This window comes from Ursus arctos, unplaced genomic scaffold, assembly GCF_023065955.2.
Source record: "Ursus arctos isolate Adak ecotype North America unplaced genomic scaffold, UrsArc2.0 scaffold_2, whole genome shotgun sequence".
Taxonomy (NCBI): Eukaryota; Metazoa; Chordata; class Mammalia; order Carnivora; family Ursidae; genus Ursus; species Ursus arctos.
In genome coordinates this window covers 66,735,354-66,753,707 of record NW_026622874.1, presented here as the reverse complement: position 1 = coordinate 66,753,707, position 18,354 = coordinate 66,735,354, and the positions used below count along the sequence as shown (strand labels likewise).

The window sequence follows — 18,354 nt, the reverse complement described above, 5'->3', positions numbered from 1 at the left end:
ACACGGAGCTCCCAGGGTGGCTTCTCCTCCTGGAGGCTCTCTGCCTCCAGGCCCTGCTTCCATCCTGGCCCGGCACAGCCAGGCACATGGGGACAGGGGTGCTCAGGACCACGCACCAACTGCTTGGGATGGAGGGGAGCAGGGGAGCCGGGCTCCTCCTACCCCTGCACGGGACAGAAATCGGGGCGGGGGCAGCTGATGTTCTCCCCTGGGGACTGGCAGGTCCTGAGCCAGGATCTCAGAGCCAATGCCCCCCACCCTGCAGTCCTTCATCAGGTTCTGCCAACCTGTTGGAACAAACACAGGCCTGGTTGCCATGGTGATCATAATGGCTTTGGGGTGAAGAGATGAGATCCTGCAGCCGCTATAAACAGGAAGTTAGGAGGGGCCCTGCCCCATCACACCCTTCTGCTGCCCTGGACCTCAGTTTCCCTTTTTTTTATAAAATGGACATAGCAGCAGCATGCACCCCTCAGCAAGGGGGGGTCTCAGTGAGAAGCCAGTATTGGGTACACTGGGTAGTGTCAGCTGCACACCCTCCGGGTCCACAGGGGATGGGGACAGGGACCTTGGCCATGGCTGGCCCTCAGAGGACTCAGTCCCCACCTCCGTAGGTGGTGGGTGACCCCCTGCAAGGAGAGAGGGTGGGGAGGGGGCCGTGTGGAGCATGCGTATGTCACAGCAGGAGTTGGGGCACAAACACTTCACCTAGAGGGGTCAGGCTCGGCAGGCTGGTGGGCAGGTGGAGTTCACACCCTCTGGGCTTTGGGCAGGTCGGGGCCACAGCTTTCTTTCCTTAGGTCCAGGAGAAAACCCCCAGGCTCTGGATAGACGCTTCAGATGCCCGCTGGAGAGCAGGAAGGGCAGCAGGGGAGGCGGGGGACATCTCTGTAAGGCCACACCACCCCTCATGATTTAAAGAAGCTTGGGGCACCTGGCCGGCTCCGTCAGTGGAGCGTGCAACTCTTGATCTCGGGGGTGTAGGTTCGAGCCCCACGTTGGTGTAGAGAGGACTTAAAAAAATAAAATCTTAAAATAAATAAATAAATAAAGCTTCATGACCTCATGCCCTCTGGTGGCAGGCCTTGGAATTGCAGGCAGAGCCCCTAGCAGTCAGGCTCCTCCCACCCGCTCCCACCTGCACCTGGGCACCCGTCAGAGGTGTGAAGAGGGGACGACTCTGGAGAATGGTGGGGGCGCAGCCCAGGGACTTGGGCCAGGGCACTTGGGACTGCAGGAATCTGTCCCATTGCCTGTGCCATCTGGGTGGTTCTGCCAGAAGAGGCCCCAGGCGGGAGGGGGTCTTGTCCCTCACCTGAAAGACTTGCTTCTGGGATGATGTCAGCGGCAGCGCAGTGGGGCCAACACCTGCACAGGTGAAGCCTGCACCAGACCAGGGTGGCCTTGGTGGCCAAAGGGTGCCGCTGTGCGCCTGAGGTTTCTGTGGGGGTGCAGCAGCAGGCCCAGATGGGGCTCCGCAGGTCTCCATGAGGGCTGGCCACCTGGCCTGCAGAGTGCTGTCCACTGTCTGTCCACTGAGGCTGCCCATCAGCTTCTGGTCCAGAGGCAGGTATGCAGGCCACCTCCCAGCAACGCCCCTCCCCCACCGGCTCCTCTGTGAGGGCCCTGGAGGGGACAAAGCTCGTGTGCCCCATCAAGAGGCAGGGCTGGGGGGGGGCAGGTTCTGGGGCTCCAGGAGTGGGAGGGGCAGCATGAGCCCCAAGGGCCCCTCTCTTCAGGAGGGTGGTGCGTAGGTCCCCTGCAAGGGTAGCCATCGGGGAGGGAGAACCAAGGCCCTGGGGCTGCAAATTCCTGACAGGTGCTGGGCTCCTCGGGTCTGGCGACAACAGGGTGGATGGGACCCGGTGCTCCAAGCCCGTTGCTCCGGCCCATGGTCCTACACCAGCCCCCGCGGTCAGGGCCAGGGCCTCCGCAGGTGGGGTCCCAGCGTCTGGAGAACTCCAGACGAGCCTCGTGGGCCACGGCGACAGGATACCCCCCAAGACTCAGCACCAAGGTCAGCTGGGGACAGATCTGGACCAGCGTTTCTCGGGCCCCTCCCTGCTGGAGCAGGCTCAGACCGGTTCGAGCCGGCCCAAGTCAGTGTTCAGTCTGGCCCTCCAACCTGGCAACTTGTCGTCATGGCAACCACAAAATGGAGGCTGCCTATCCGCAGAGCCTGCCACGTGCGCCCACTCAGGGAAGGAGGCGGCTTTGCGCGGTGGACAAGCGTGAGGGTGCGGGCTCTGGCCTGGGCGGGACCGTCCAGGGGGGCCAGGGCGGCTCTCGGGGGCCCACCGCCTGGGGGGCTGTGGCCAGGTTCTCCGGGGAGCCCCAGCCACAGGACACACCGTCGGGGTCTGAGTTGAGGACTCACTTGCAGCTGGGCGTCCCCTGCAGAGGCCCGCCCCAGGTGTCAAGGACAGCTTGGCCCCAGGAGGGACGCCCTGCTCTGGCAGGCCCAGGAGATGCAGGGGGAACTTGGCCACAGGGCCAAGGTCAGCACAGGATGTGTGCCTGGTCTCAGAGGGGACCAAAGGGGACGTGCCACCCCGGCTCCAGGGTCACCAGCCCCTGCCCACCCCACGGAGCCCTGAGGGTCTGACACTGAGGCCATGGGGAAGAGGTAGCAGGGGAGGCCCCAGGCAGGGGTGGGGGCCTGTCGGGCGGGGCAGGAAAAGGACACGCCCTGCAGGCCACAGTTTGTGGAAATGTTTTTAATCAGAGGGTTCTTGGATACAGTGGTTCATGTATTGCCCCCAATTCCTTACTAATCATTAGGCGCCTCACGCTGGGAACACACTCTCTTCCCTCACATCAGAACAGGATGGACGCGTTCCGTACTTCTGTTACAAGAGTCACAACGTTGTTAAGCCAAGGACTGGGGCACAAAAGGACATTTCATTAGTTGAAATCATGACAATTTGCTAGAAACATCGATTACTTTAGAATGCTGCAACTAGAAAATATATTGAATTTCCATATACATTAACCATATACATGTGCGGCTATTCCTAAGAGTATCTCAGTCATTACAAAATAAGACGTTCTGGGAGAGGCGACAAACACACAAGCCGGCTGAGTCCCCCCGACGGCCCTCGTTCTGGGAGAGGCGACAAACACACAAGCCGGCTGAGCCCCCCGACGGCCCTCGTTCTGGGAGAGGTGACAAACACACAAGCCGGCTGAGCCCCCCGACGGCCCTCGCATCAGAAATGAATCACCAACATCAGGCTGAGCTCTGCTAACCGTCCAGCTACGCGAGTGAGCAAGGCACTGGGGCCTCGGAGCCACGCAGCAACTGTGGCCACGGGGCCGAGGGGCCACCTCCCACTCTCACTGCCGTCCTGCTGCGGGGCCACGTCGAGATGCCCTTCCTGACCGAGGGCCCTGGGGCCAGCCCTCCCGCCCCAGCTCGGTCCGTGTGCTGGAGCCACAGGTGACCCGCTTGGGAAAGCGAGGGTCCCCAGGGTGGGAAGGCGAGGTCAGCTGGTGCAGGGCACTGTCTCCGTCTAGGGCTCCTTGAAGCTGAGCCAGGACCCAGGCCCGTTTCTCAACTGAGCAGGCAGTTGACCTCACAGAGCTGGGCTCAGGTTTCGGGGTGCTTTCTGAGAACAGCCCCACAGGCAGACCGGGCTCAGAGTCCTTCAGGAAAAAGGAAGTGCCTGTGCACGGCGGCCTCAGTCCAGCCTCCGGGGTGTCTGTCCCGATGCCGGGCCGCCCGCACCCAGGGTTGGGGAGCTGGCGCAGCGGGCGCAGGACAATCCCAGGGCGGCCGGTGAGGCCGGGCGGGCAGCAGGAGGCCACAGGCGCCCCCGGCAGGCTCCAGCATGTGCCAGGAAGAGGGGAGCTGCTGGCACGCAGTCCTCCCTGGGGCAGGGTCCGGCTCGAACCAGCTTTAGAAGGCTCCAGACACCAGTTCCAACCTGACCACATCTGCTCTCTGCGCAGCCCGAAGACCTGGGGTGGGGGACAAGCCCTGGACACACGCCGTCCTTGCACACGGCACTATCTACAGAGGCCCAGGCCGAGCACAGCAGCGAGCTCTGCTCCGCGGGCCTGCAGCCGCGTGGGGGGCCGGGGCACCGCGAGGCCGCCTCCTCACGCTCTTAATGACGATAATGCAACCAAAACCTTTATATAAACAGTTTATTTACTCTAAACAGCAACACAGACAAAACGCCATATAAACACAAAGGAAGTGATGCGGAGACGAGACGCCGGCTGCCTTTGGATCTGAGGCTCATAAGCAACACAACCTGGGTTCTGCGGGGAGCGAGGCGGGAAGGGCCAGCGGGAGGCTACGCGTAGCTCTACACGGTGGGAAGCATGCCTGCGTCCGCGAGCAAAGGAAACTAGCTCCTCGGGGCTCATCGAAGTATAAAAGTTTATAATTTTACAGCAGTTGAAATACTGACATCAATATTAAAATAAAAGCAAGTTTTACATAACAATCAAAAATACAAAAGACTGAAGGAAGAGACCCTGTATGAAAAACCGGGCAGCTCAGCGAGTCAGGACTGCGTGCCAGTGGCGGAAATGGAAAATGGCGCCCGCCCACCCTCCCAGGTGACTAGTAATTGTACAGAGCAACGTTAGATTTGCAAAAATGTTGTAAACAAGTTCTTGCCAAACCCATCCCTTCCTTCTTACACTGCCGCGGCCGCCGCTTACGAAGGCGCGAACTTCTTGGCTTGTGCTCGAACCCTCTTCTCGTACTCCACTCTGTTTTGGCTGAGGAGGAGGCCAAGAGAGAGACAGGTCAGCCTCGGGGCCAGGGCATCACGGAAGGCAACGCGGGCTCAGAGGACGGCCTCTGATCAGGAAGGCGGGGGGGGGGGCACACACGACGGGGCTGCTGGGGGTGATGTACGTGGGACGGTTACGGGTCCCTAAGCTGGAAGCAGCTGCCATCGTTCTGGAGAGAAAATCCGGATTGCTGGGCTACAGACGGAAGGGACGCCTGCTGGCTTCCCCATGGGGCCCCAGGGGGTCAACAGGACCTCTACGGCTGGCCTGGGACCCTCCACGGAGCCCAGGGGCAGTGTGTGCACGTGGGGACACCCGCCTGGGGGCCACACGACACTTGCCTGTGGCCGGGCCCAAGCACAGAGGCAGCCCTGCTGTCCCCCAAGGGAGGCCCTGTGGCCTTTGGCAGCATGAGGACGGGCTGAAGCGTCCCAGCGTGCTCTTAAAGGGGATGCTGACGGGAGAAATCGTGGGAACGATGTCATGGCAGGATTGGCGGCGAGGCGCCCGGGTGCACGGAAGACACCCAGCAGGAGGGAGCGGCCGCACACGCGCCCGGCCCGCTGGTCGCCACAGCAAGCCCCCGGTCCTGCTGTCCCAGCGCTGTGAATGCAGGCACGAGAAGGCCGGCTGCTTACAGTGGCACCGTGGCGCCTGTGGCCACCACCGGCCGCTGCAAATATCACCCCTGCAACAAGGCGCACGCCAGGGCCAGCAAGCTCTCTGAAGGCCACCTGGTCACCATGAGAATGCAGCGTGTCCTGAGTGGCCTTGCGCATGCGGCTTGGGCCACTGCGCCGCTGTAGACAGATGTGGCGGTGAAACTGCACAGCTCCCAGCTCGGGGGGGAAGGGCAGGGCGACGGATCTCACGAGTTGCTGGTGCACAGCCGGCAATGGGACACGTGACCTCCCGCTGCGCCCACTGGGGACGCGCGCCTCAGCCCCAGCTGGGAGTGTCCTGCTGCCCGGGCCAACACTAGGCTGGGCCTAGGGACCCGACGCATTTTTGGGGGGAGAAATGCATTCTCCTGGCACTTCCCTCAGATGGTCCTCAGACATGACACCTGCCACTGCCCAGAGCAGCGAGGACGGTCCTGACCTTGGCATGGCTCCGATTCCAGAAATGCCCCCCAGAAGAAGCATGCCCCTGCCTGGCCTCACCCATGTGCTAGCCGTGCTATGAATGTGGAGCAGCGGGGATGAGAGCCCCCAACCCGGCATAAGGCCCCCACCCAGCCCAGGCCAGCTGGCACGGCCAGGGGAGCCAGGACCGTGAGGCCTCTGTGCGGGGGCAAGGGCTCTCCCCACTGCTGACCGGGCCAGGCCCACGGTGCTGGGTTTAACCTTGTCGCTCACCTGGCGCCACACCAGGCCTTCCTCCCTCCCCCCACCACAGTGCCACGCAGGGAAGGGCTGAGATGAGGAGTGAACGCCTGGCAACTGGTGGGGGCATCATGGCAGCTGGGTGACCACGAACAAGACAGGAGTGCCACTCCTCTACGGCCCACACGCGGGCCTGGGAGGGGCAGCAGGAGGGACATGGTGGCCCGTTTGGGGCTCCTGGGGAGCCATGGTATTGCACATACCTCCTTCCGCACCCACACCTGGGGGCCTTTCCCTCTGAGCTGGACTGGGGTTCACCGAGGCATATGGTTTGCCTGGCCACAGCTTATCAGGGACAAAGCAGCCAACGGGAGTCTGTGTCACCTGACCTCCAGCTCCTGACCGTCCCCTTGCTCAACAGCCGTCGAGTCAGCCGTTCTTGCCCACCACGGGCCCTTTGCACATGGAGCTCCCACTGCCTACAGGGCCTGCCTGCTTGCTTCCTGGCCTCAGACGCTTCCGACTACCTCACTCGATCTGGTCACGGCTCATGTCTCAGGGCCATCCAAGCAGGCCGCCAGAAGCGGCAGCCCGGACCCCTTCCAAGGAAGCACGTGCAAGCCAGCGCACGGCCACAGAGAGTGGGGCCAGACCAGTACTTACCAGTAAATCGTATAGGCCTCTGCTTGAGCTGGGTCCTGGATATTTGGTTCATTTAGAAGTTCCTGTATTCCTAACAAGATCTGCGTAAGAGACAAAAGAACATGGAGCTCAGCGGTTACAAAAGCAAGCTTTCGGGGCGCCTGGGTGGGCTCAGCCGTTAGGCGTCTGCCTTCACCTCAGGTCATGATCCCAGAGTCCTGGGATCGAGCCCTGCATCTGGCTCCCTGCTCAGTGGGAAGCCTGCTTCTCCCTCTCCCTCTCCCTCTCTCCCTGCTTGTGTTCCCTCTCTCCCTGTCTGTCAAATAAACAAAACCTTAAAAAAAAATCCATCCAATTAAAAAAAGAAAGAAAGAAAGAAAGAAAGAAAGAAAGAAAGAAAAGAAAAGAAAAGAAAAGAAAGAAAAGAAAAGAAAAGAAAAGAAAAGAAAAGAAAAGAAAAGAAAAGAAAAGAAAAGGAGGGGCGCCTGGGCAGCGCAGTCGTTAAAGTGTCTGCCTTCGGCTCGGGCGTGATCCCGGTGTACCGGGATCGAGTCCCACATCGGGCTCCTCCGCTATGAGCCTGCTTCTTCCTCTCCCACTCCCCCTGCTGTGTTCCCTCTCTCGCTGGCTGTCTCTATCTCTGTCAAATAAATAAATAAAATCTTAAAAAAAAAAAAAAAGAAAAGAAAAGAAAGAAAGAAAGTAAAAGAAAGAAAGAGAAAGAAAGAAAAGCAAGCTTTCTTAGGGTGGACGTCGGCCCCAGCTTCAGAGCAAGACCACTGTCCTCTGGCCCCACAGGAAGGCTGAGGCCAGCCCCCTGCACCCTACCTGCTTAATCGTGATGGCTGGCCTCCAGTCCTTGTCCTCCTCGAGGATGGACAGGCACACTGTGCCCGAAGGGTAGACGTTCGGGTGAAACAGCGGTGGCTCAAATTTACCTAGAGCACAGGGAGGAAGGAAACACGTTTCTATGGCAGCTGCTGTCCCCTCCCCTGCACTGGGTGCCTTGCTGGCCAGCAGGCATGCGGCCGCTAGGTGGCAGTGGGGGGCGGGGAGCTTGCACAGTTCCGGGGCTCAGGGGCCCGGGCCCCTCCCCAAGCCAGCCCAGACTAGGAAAGGTGGGGGGGGGGGGCACAGCTGATGAGGACAGTCCTGGGGAGGACTCTGAGGCCCTTCCAAACAAGAGCAGATCATCCTGCTTCAAAAAGAGAGGACTGTAGGACCCCACATTGTCCCCCTGCACGTTCTTTTAAAACACAAGTTAATTTTCTTTTTAAAAAATGAACATTTGTAGGAAATTGCAAAACATAAAACAAGAAAATTGCCTCGAACCCTCGCTGGGGGCTGTTACCCACAGTTTGAGGGTGTTTCTCTTTATCTGGGCACCTTCCCCCTTTCACTTTATTGTAAAAGATTATTTATTTTTACCCAGAAAAGTACAATGAGTCTGAGAGCAGCGTGACAAATCCCAGAGCCACACACAGCTGGAACCACCCGGAGCTGCTCTTGCTCCCCCAGCACCCAAGCAGCACCCCGGGCCAGCACTTCTCAGGGCGCACACCGCGGCACGCAGTGGTGTCTCCCCACCCCCGAGAGTGACCGCTCCTTGCACCCGGCCGCCACAAAGCCGTGACCGTTCCTGAGGGTTCCTTGTGCTGCGTGTGTGTCTGTCCAGAGGAACTGCTTACTGTCCGTTACCAGCTCCCGTGTGCCCTGCAGGGCTGGCCGGTGCCCACAGCCTCACAAGCCTGCAGACGGTGGTCACGGAGCGCAGCCCTGGCGACTCCGCGGGTGAGCACCTTCATTCACGGCAACGCACGGTCTACTTCTTGAAATTCCCGTCGAGTCTCTTCTCCATCTTCCAACTGGGCCATCCCGACTTGCTGGACCGCTGCGTACATTTTGGCTACAAGCCCTGCCAAGTGAACGTATCTAGCGAGAACCTTCTCCCCCTCCGTGTGCGCCTTTTTGCTCCTCTGCTCGTACTTCTTGCTAGCAAGTGCACCCGTGGGGGACAGCAGCTTCCCCTGCCCAGAGAAGCCCCCTCCCTGACCCGTCACAGGGCTCGCTGCCGATGTCCACGAGGAGTCCGGCTCCGACCCTGCGTCATCATGTCTGGGAGACTCTCTGGGTTGTGAACACCTGTGGGTCCTCCCCTCTGGCGGCTGTGCACCGGGTCCCCCGTTGCTCCCCCCTGGGTTTGCTCATGGACGCTTGGGCTGCCCCCGGCTTCTGGCGAGCACGTGTCCGTTTCTGCAGAATATTCGCTTGAGTGGAGCAGCTGGGGCCAGAGCAGGCCTAGGTCCAGCTTCCACAGACATGGCAGACGGCTTTCCCAGGGAGATATTCAAGATGCACCCTCTCTGGAGAGGTGCGAGGGCGCCTGCTGCCCTGCTGTCCGTGGCTGGCGACGGGCTGCTCACCACATCGGGCGCCTTCTCCTCTGACGGCTGCCTCTTCCTTACTGACTCGGAGACGCCTGGGGGTAAGTGCTGACGGACGCACAGAACCTTCTCCCCGCCTCACTCCCACCGGAGTCTCCTGGTGAGAACCTGGTCCTGAGCGCTACGTAAGCCCACTTACCGTCGTTCCGCCTCCGGGGGGCGCCTGTCTGTGCTTCACTGGTTAAACCCACCCAAGTGATGCCAAGTGGAGAAGATGTGTCCTCCCTGCCCCCTCATCTTCCTCTAAGAGCTGTACCGCCCCACCTCCGTGTGCACTGCGCCAAGATCCGTCTGGAAGGCTGTCTAGGGTGGGAGGGCGATTCCCTTCTTCCACTGGGATACCCTGTGGGCTGAGTCCATTCACTGGACCACCCTCTCCGCACACCTCATGTTCCTTTTGTCAAGATCTGAGCCGCCCTACGCGTGGCGTGTCTGGACTCTGCAGGCCTGTGTCTCAATCACTGGGTCCCTGCGGCCCATCCGTCTGGCTCCCATCTCGCCCATCCTGCTAACGGGGCTGGGTGCCCTCGACAGATGAGCCTCCGCCCGGGCCTCACAACCACCCCTGGCCCTCCAAGGGCCACAGCCATTCTCGGCACACTGCACCCCTGCACATCAGGGTCCACGTGGCCATTTCCACAAAAATGTGCTTGGATTCTGACTGGGATCACACGGACTCTGCAGACGGGCCTGGAGAGAACGGACATCTTACAACATTGGGTCTTCAGGCCCATCCAGGGTGCCCAGGTCGCCTGTCCCGGAGGCTGTCCTTAGCTTCTCTCGTCTGTGCTCCAGAGTCTCCAGTCTAGAGCTCCTGAACCTCTTCGTTTGGATTACACAGTATTCGATGCTACTACGAACAGTCTGCTTTAAACACTTCCACGTGTAGCAGTTTTGTGAAGACAGGTTTCTGCGTGTTAATCTTCTACCCCACAACCTTCATAAAGGGACGTCTTAAAGAACGTCTGCAGCCCGTCTCCCTTTCCCGCTCTTCTCTGGGGATTTTTTCCCTTCCCTGTTCCACTTGCTTAGAATTCCAGTTTGACGTTGAACAGAAGAAAAGCAACTACAACTTGTCTCATCTTCTAAAGCAATTATTTACAGTAACACTCGCACGCAACAAAAACTATTCAAACAGCAGAGAACCACCCCAAATAAAGTCTCCATCCCAGTGGTTACCCTGCTAATCATTAATTTTTAAAATTCTTCTGGTAGATGCCCTTCTAACGGAGAACGTACTTCTACCTTTGGAATGAGTAACTGCAGCGTGAACACTGACTTGCGACCCGGCCTTGCATGGGCTGTGCCGGACGCCTCTGCACACAGAGGCATGTGTTCACTCGCTCCACCACCCGACCGTGCCCAGGGCTGGTGGATCTCCAGCTACAAAACAGGAGGGACCTGGTGCCCTGTCTGAGTTGTGCAAAGCTGCACTCTGGTGCTTAAGCAGCACTGCGCTACACACCGCCTCTGTCTCCCCCTGCAGCCTTCTCTGGAGGCTTCGGCGTGCTGTCCGGCTGCGCCGCACACACGGCCACAGCTCCACGTGAAACCATAACCAGCAGGCATAGCGACACCAAGTGAGGGAAACAGAGCTGTCGGGGTGAGGCTCTGGACCACAGTCCTTCGCAAGCCCATCCCTGCCGGGGCCGGGGAAGTGGCACCTTCTCCCCGAGAGGCACAAGGGCCCGGAGCCTCCCAGGGGATTGCAGTCAGGATGTGCGACTAAGCCCTCCCTGCCCGGGGGCTCGAAAAGGCTCAGACACCCAGCTAGGCTCCGGGACGGGAGCCCCTGGAGCTGCCCCCCGTAAGCAAACACGGGACTGCAGATCTCCACTGGAATATGCCGGCAGACTGACTCTGGAGGACTTCACTCGACTTACATTTTGGGGGTGAGGATGGATAATCGTCTTTGAAAAGCATCCGTAGCTTAAACAAGCCTCCTTCCCAGGGAGTCTGTTGGGAAACGAAGTTACAGTTAGGAGTGCTGCCGACCTGTGCGGCGGGCTGAGCCCAGGAGAAGCTGGCTCCCGCAGCACGTCCCCCCGCGCCGTGCCGACAGGGAGGTGCGCTCCTAAACCAGCCCGAAGACCAGCTGTCCCCATGACAGGACTGTCGGTGCCTCCCCGGAGAGGAGCAGCGCTGGAGCTAGACTTCTGGGAAGACAGGCAGGGCCCTGGCGGGCTGCCCCCCAGGACCCCAGGATGGGGGCTCGAGATCTTCATCTGAGCAGCCGCAGCAAGGCCCGTCCCTCCAGCTCCACGATCCAACAGCCCTCCCCAGCCACCTCTGGGAGGGAGATGGCCACGCCTGCCACAGCCTTGGAAGAGGGACCGAGAATGGCCTGAGCAAAGGCACAGGCTGGGTGCTCAACAGACGAACCCAAACCACATCATCCTGCAGACAAAGCCATGTCCTAATCCCACTGGCTTAACAGAGGGAGAGGGGGCTATTAGGGAGTACCAAGGCTGAGCTCCTGTGACAGTCACCATGAACCACGGGGGGGAGGGCAGAGGTGACGAAGCCTCGGGAACTACAGGGACACCTCAGGGGCCTCCTCTTTCCTTTGGGGTCACCCAGGAAGAGCTGGATGCGGGGTTGCTGGAGACCCTCATTCCCAAATGCTTCAAATATGCTGGTCCGAACTGGTCCCGGCATGCTCAGGCCACACACGGCTTTTCCAGGTGGCCTTTGTGGGGCGTCCGCATCTGAGGGTCAGCAGCCGCCCCAGGTTCAAAGACCGCCAGGACCAGCATCACAAGATCGGGGCTGCTTCAGCCGCCACACGTCCTGAAGGACAAACGCGAAGGCCCTCAAGGCTCCTCATGCCCCAGAGCTGCAGCAGGGTCTGGCCCCCAGGCTTGGTGGGGGTGCTGTATCCACCCCCTTCCGCAGCCCAGCTCCCCCTTCTGATTTAAAACTGCCCTGGGGGTGGGACTGGGGCCCGTGAGGCTGGCACAGGGGCAGGCAGGCCAGCGGCGTGGCGCCTCTTACCCCTTTCTTCCCTGGAATGGCGCACTCCCAGTTCATGAGGTTCATCGTGCCGTCGGGGTTCTTTGTCGGGACAGCCACAAAGCCCTGAGAACACAACCACACAAGCACATCAGCGCCGCGCATCTCGTCTCACCCGCTCGCAGAGCCATCCTGTGACCCCCAGGGGCCCTCGGCACAGGGCACGCGACAGGCCCGGGCTGGACGGGGACTTCACGGTTTCCACCCAGGCAAACGGATCCACTCTGCTGCGCGCAGAAATAAAGCTTTCCTTACAAACGGGTGGTCCTTTCTCCAGGCTTTCCTCTCCTGGGCAAGTCTGCTGAGGGCGATCCCCGACATGTTCAATGTCCCTGGAAGAGACCGGGCAGAGCGTGCGGTTAGGAGAGGCAGACCTCGGCCTCTTCCTGCCCCTTTGCTCTCACACCTCACCCCACACAGACATGCTCTCAGCGAGCCACCCAGCTTGGAAGCTGCCCAGGCATCATCACCCCGCAGTGGCAACCCAGCCTCCCCTCACCCCCAGGGCCCCAGGGCACACACTGCGGCCTCCACGTCACAGTGACCCCGAGGTGCAGGGAGGCGAAGGCACCGGCCTGGGACACACAGCTGTCAGGTTCACGCAGGCGGGGCTTGCCAAGGGTTCCCTGCAGACGCCGCACCCCCGTCCTGCCCTCCTCGATCCCACAGCGCCAGCCTAGAGTGACAGGGATCCCAACCCTCCTGTCAAGACTGTAGTAAACGCAAGGACAAGGTGGGGCTGTCCAGAGCACTGCCTGAAGACAGAGAGGGAGGGGGGCCGTGATCTTGACAGGGTGCTCCCCTTTGCCGGTGCAGAGATGGGGGCGGGGTGCTATCAGACCCCAACTTACAATTTAGATTCGGGTCTGGCCAGGAGAATAACCCTTATTCTTGAAGGCAACTGAGTAGAAAAGTGCCCCAGTGTGGACAGCAGTTCAACCGCATCATGGACAAGTGCCTGGACCACACCCAGCCTGCAGTACCCAAGAGACCCCTTTCTTTCCAGGGCCCCAGGCACGGTCCTCTGTCCCCTCCACTTTCACATCCCACAGCCTCTGCCTCCCCATCCCCTGGCAAGCCATGAACAATGAATGGATCAAGGCCTGCCTCCCATTTACTCTGGGAGAGTCAGCAGTAGGTGGGGTGGCCAGCAGGGAGCACCAGGCAAGCCTGGGGAAGACACCTCTACAGGCCCGCAGAAGGGCCAGCCCGCAGCCCGCCTGCTGTGTCCGCCTATCCTGTGAGCATGCTGTGGGAGAGGGCTGCTCAAAGCCCTGCTGCTCCTCCCCGCACCCCCAGACCTCAGCCCCCAAGGCCTGGTGCCTTCAGCCGTGCACAGCAGGGGCCTGCAGCCCACTGGGCACGGCCTCAGGCTGCCTGCACGCAGAGCAGACGCTCCAGGCTGCTGCTTACCCAGCAGAGCCCAACAGGCTGGCGCCCCCAGCTGCCCTCAGAGAATTTGACCCCAAGTCTGTTTGTTGATCTTCAAAGTCCATGGAAACATTGAAGATACCCAGAATCCAGCATTTACCATAAACAAGGCCTTGGTGTCTCCTGGAAGGGGATGACCAGCAGCCTGCCCCAACCCTTCAGACTTCCATGGAGAGCTGGCAACAGGTCTCCTCTCTGCTCTTGTGGGGAAAGAGGTCCAACACCCCACATTCCTGAGTACAACATGGGGTTCTCCACAACCACAAGGGTTCTCAGCCGGGTTCAGAAGAACCTCCCAGCCATGTTTCCTGGCTCAGGCTCACCTACCTCTGTCCCCAGCCAGGCTCAATGCAGACCTGGGAACAACTAGAAGGGAGACCCAAAAGGTTACTTGCTGGCTAAGCGTGGAGCCTCAACTCAAATCCAGCTCATGCCCCACCCCCGACCCCTCCCGTTACTACTCCTGTGCAACACCCCCAACCCGACTCAGGCTGACCCTTTCCTGCCCCTCAGCAATCCAACCGAAATCACACTCTCTGCCCCAGCATCCGCCTGCCCCCCATTCCCGGTCCCAGAGCAACAGAGACCCTGCCCAGAGCCCACACCACCGCGCAGCAGGGGTGAGTCCAACAACTCAGCAGAGACGGGCCCTGGACTCCCCAAGTGTGGCCCTGGGTGCTCGTCAGACATGCACGTCCCCCAGGGCCCCTGTGGCCATAAGTCAGGAACTCCGGGTGGGGCCCAGTACTCAGGGTTCGGGAGGTTCTTGGACAACTCTTTTCCCAAGAAGTCAGCCAAGTGGGAGGAGGGGTCTGGGAGTCACCGTCACAGAAAACCACTGCAGTCCCTGGTGCAGTGCAAGAGCCCAGGTCTCAGGAAGCCAGCTGAGTTATGATAGCACCGCACCTACCAGATGGGGTCCCAGTTTAAAAACCCGTGTACTGAGATTATCTTAAGAAAAAGTCAAAAGTCAAAGCCCTCCACTCAGGAAGCACAGCCGTCAGGATGATGTGACAGATCTGACCCCAGAACATACCTTACAGTACGCTCCAGCTTTACCAGACCTCAAAATTACCTCCCTCCAAACTGTAAGCACCACGCTGGGACCAAAACAGAATTCCAGGTCCCCACCACATGATCCCAACCTTCTGGTCTGACCCTTCGTCCCCATCCCTGTGCAGACCTGACCACCAGGAACATGATGCCATGGGGTGTTTGGGACTGCCAAGGCACACACCTGCCCAGGATCTCCTTCACAGGACAACACACCTGTCTGCAATATTTGTTTGGGCACAGGCGGGGCCCAGGGAGTGCAACAAGGGTGGGCCCTGATCTTGAGGGTGAGGACCTGGGCTTGCAGGAGGCGGGCGGGGAGCCTGCAGGCTGGGTCGCATGTTCTCTGGTCAGAACCAGGCAGTTACCCTGATGCCTGAAAATCCTTCACCTCCACACGTTTCTCAAACCCTTGACCCAACACCAACCCCAGGGTCAGTGGAAATGCCCTTCCCTGCAGGAGACTTGAGGGCACAGCACACTCTAGCTTCGGAAGTGCTCCTGCCCCCTAGCACCCCGCCCTGCTCCCCCTCCCCCCAAAGCAACAGCGCAAGTTGGCAGGACGCTTCTGCTGAAGAAACCAGCACGGAGGGTCAACGACCAGAGACAAACAGCCTGGTAAGCAGTTTTTTAAGTGAGATACAAGGTCCCCAGGGAGTCTGAGCTCAGCCAGGCATCAAAACAAGTTCCTGAAGCCCCAAAGCCCCAGGCTCGCCCACAGCTCGGGAAAGGCCGGCAGGTGATCCTGAGTGCTGTCTGCTTGCTGACCATGTGTCACAACCCTGCCACAGGCCACCTCTTCTGCCCTGAAGACCAGAAAGAGCCGCCTCTGGAGGCCCTGTCCCGGCGCCTAGCTGTGTGAGGTTGTCCCAGCTCGTGGGAGGTAATGAAGGGTAGTCCCGTGAGAGTTTCTGCAGCCCCATCCTCAGGAGTGCTGATGGGCCAGCCTGGGCACCAAAGTGGGTTTCTGCCATCAGGGCAAAGAGCCACAGGTGCACACCTGCCCAGTCTCAAGCAGACACCTGGTCTCTATGACATGTTTCCACTCCCACTGGCCTCCTGCCCTCCAGGACAAAGCAGCCAATTTGTTACATTTTAACTACAACTTGGAAACACTCATTCAGAATCCCACTTAAAACCCAATCTCCCTTTCCCAAACTGACAGAGAGGCACTTAGGGAGCAGTTAAGTGTTACTAGATGCTACAGGGCAGCCGTGATGAGATGCAGACAACACATCTCTGAACGGCGAGAGCCAGCAGGCAGGACAGGAGTGGGGCTGCCCAGCCAGAGCGGGAGGCCTGCCCACCACCTCCCTCCAGGGCTCCCACACTGGGCTGTACTTGGAGGTGCTCTTCTCAGATTGCACTCAGCGACCTGAGGGCACAAACCTCAGAGCCACTTCCTGGCCGCCTGGGTGTGGGCAAGGTGCTTCTCTCCTCCTTCAAGTTTCTCATCTGTAAAATGGGTGATGGCAGTGACCCCAGAGGCTTGCCCAGGAGGAAATACATTATGGATGGGAAGCCGTGGACCACCCTTTCCCACCAAAAGGCAAACTCCCCAGGGCGAAGGCATTTCTGCACCTGACAAAGGCACTTGCCCCAGGAGGCAAAACCCCCAGGAGCCCAGGCTGTTTCTGAAGCAAGGTCCCTAACCTGAGGACTCACCAAAGGTCCAAGAGCAGGCACAAGTCACCCCTAACCACCCCCGCCCCCTAAAAAAGCCGTAAGCAACGCAGGAGAAAGTTAGGATCCATCCCGATTTCCTATGGAGTGGGTTCTCTACCCAAAAGCAGTGCTTCCTTTAATAGCGAGAAACATTTAGGGCTACAGGCTTCAAAAGGAAACAAGCCACAGGCCAACTGTGCAAACCCAGGAACGAAATACATTTTCAAACTACACCACGCGAACCAGGTACTGCCGTGATTTCGGGGAAACGGCAGGCCGGCATCGTGAGCCCGGCTAATCCTTCCCTTTCCTCCCTCCTACTCACGTTAACTACCAATTCCGACCTCCGTTCAATCGGTACAAAGCAACCTCCTAAGAAACTCTCCCTCCAGCGCAGCGCTCGCGTTCGGGGTCCCACCAAGTGCCAGCGGCACTCTTTAGAGGTATGAGCAAACTCAGACTGTTTTGGTTTCTAGACCCCCCGCCAGACGAGCCAGCGCTGTTGCAATCCGCCACTCTCAACTCTCTGGGCCGTGCACGCTCTCCCCGGCTGGCAAGCGCCACAGGTCTGTGTGCAGCCCGTGACCCCGGAAACGAATTTCCCTGGGGCGGAGGAGAGCCCCGGCGGCGGGGCGGCCCAGGCTCGCGTCCCTGTCAACAGCGGCCGCAGCCAGCAGCACCTCGGGGACGCCGCCGAGCACGCGCCAGGGGGCCGTTCTCCCCGCTCCCGAACGGGCGCGCGGAGGGCTCGAGGGGCCGGCCGGCCGCGACCCCAGAAAGGCCCGGCGGGGGCGGGGGCGGGCCCGAGGCCGGCGGGCCCCGGGATGGTGGGGGACAGCCGCACGGCCGCGGCTCGGAGACGGACTGGGGCGCGGGGGCCCGGCCCGGAGCGGGGGTGCGTGGGGCGGGCGGGAGGTCGGGGGTGAGGAGGCGCCCGCCCGGCCCGGGCCCGACGGCGGCGGAGGCCCCCGCGCCCCGAGGCCAGCCCCCGCCCGCGCCCCCCGCCGCCCGCCCGCGTCCCCCGCGCTCACCTCGGGCGGCCGCGGCCCGGCGAGCGAGGCGGACGAGGAGGCGGCGGCGGCGGCGGCGGCGGCGCTCCCTTTGTCTCGGGACTTCCCTCCCGAGCCCGCTCCGCGCGCAGCCCGAGCGCTCCGAGGACCCCGGCGGGCGGGGCGGGGCGGGGCCTGCGAGGGCTGCCCGCCGCGCGCCTGCCCCGCGCGCCGCCGACGCCACTCCGCGTCCCGCGCTACCCACGCCGCCGCGCGTCGTCCGCTGCCCGCGCCCTGCTGCCGCGCGCCTGCGCCCCGGGCCCGGCCCGGGAGCCTGGTCCGTGTGCGGCTTTCCAGTCAGGCGGTGCCGTGGACACCTGCGCCCTTAAAGGAGCCGCGTCCGCGATCGGAGGGAGCGTCTGCAAACTCCCCCTCGCGATGCGTGCGTCCACTCGAGGACACGCCGGCGGGCAGCTGGGAGAGGGGGAGGCCGAGTTCTCCAAGGGCTCCCCGGATGCCGCGCGGGCAGCTCTTCAGGCACGGGTCCCGGAGGTCTCCTTGGGGCTGGGGCTAGGGGCCGGGGGCAAAAGACCACTGAGGCCTAAGGATCCCCTGAAGCGTCGCAGCACGGTGACGGTCCCCGGAGCACGGCGCCCTGTGAAACCCCTTGCTATTGGCCAGTTCGAGGCCCTGGGCGGTGCGTCCGTCGAAGCCGCCCAATGAGTTGACCCGGTACAGGAGGACGAGTGCTGGCCCGACCGACGGGAGGAGAAGTGCGGACGCTCCCTAACCCGGGGGCTGGCCGGGGGTGGGGGCGGGGCGCCGGGGCTGCGGGCGAGTGGGGGAGGGGAACGAGGGGAGGGGCGGGCCGGCGCGGAACGAACGCTGGGCCCTCTAGGCCTCTCGGGGCACCTCCCCGTCGGGCCCGCCTCGCTGCCCAAACTCCTGCTCACGGTGGGGAGCGGGCGCCTTCCAAGGTCAGCCTGCTCCGCCCGTGGGCGCTTTGGGGTTAGGCAGCGGTAGCTGCCCCCCTGCCCCCCCCGC

The 18,354-nt window shown here is 61.2% G+C and overlaps 1 protein-coding gene across 1 annotated transcript; it reads right to left on the bottom strand.

The window, feature by feature from the left end:
• Nucleotides 1-2,702: 2,702 nt before the first annotated feature.
• Nucleotides 2,703-17,484, bottom strand: UBE2I (ubiquitin conjugating enzyme E2 I). Its single transcript, XM_048224946.2, has 7 exons — nucleotides 17,353-17,484; nucleotides 12,428-12,504; nucleotides 12,155-12,238; nucleotides 11,044-11,116; nucleotides 7,545-7,654; nucleotides 6,738-6,817; nucleotides 2,703-4,734 (listed from the first exon to the last, which is right to left on the bottom strand). Exons 2-7 carry the CDS (start codon nucleotides 12,491-12,493, stop codon nucleotides 4,671-4,673), a joined length of 477 nt encoding a protein of 158 aa, XP_048080903.1. The 5' UTR covers nucleotides 12,494-12,504; nucleotides 17,353-17,484; the 3' UTR covers nucleotides 2,703-4,670.
• Nucleotides 17,485-18,354: the final 870 nt, after the last annotated feature.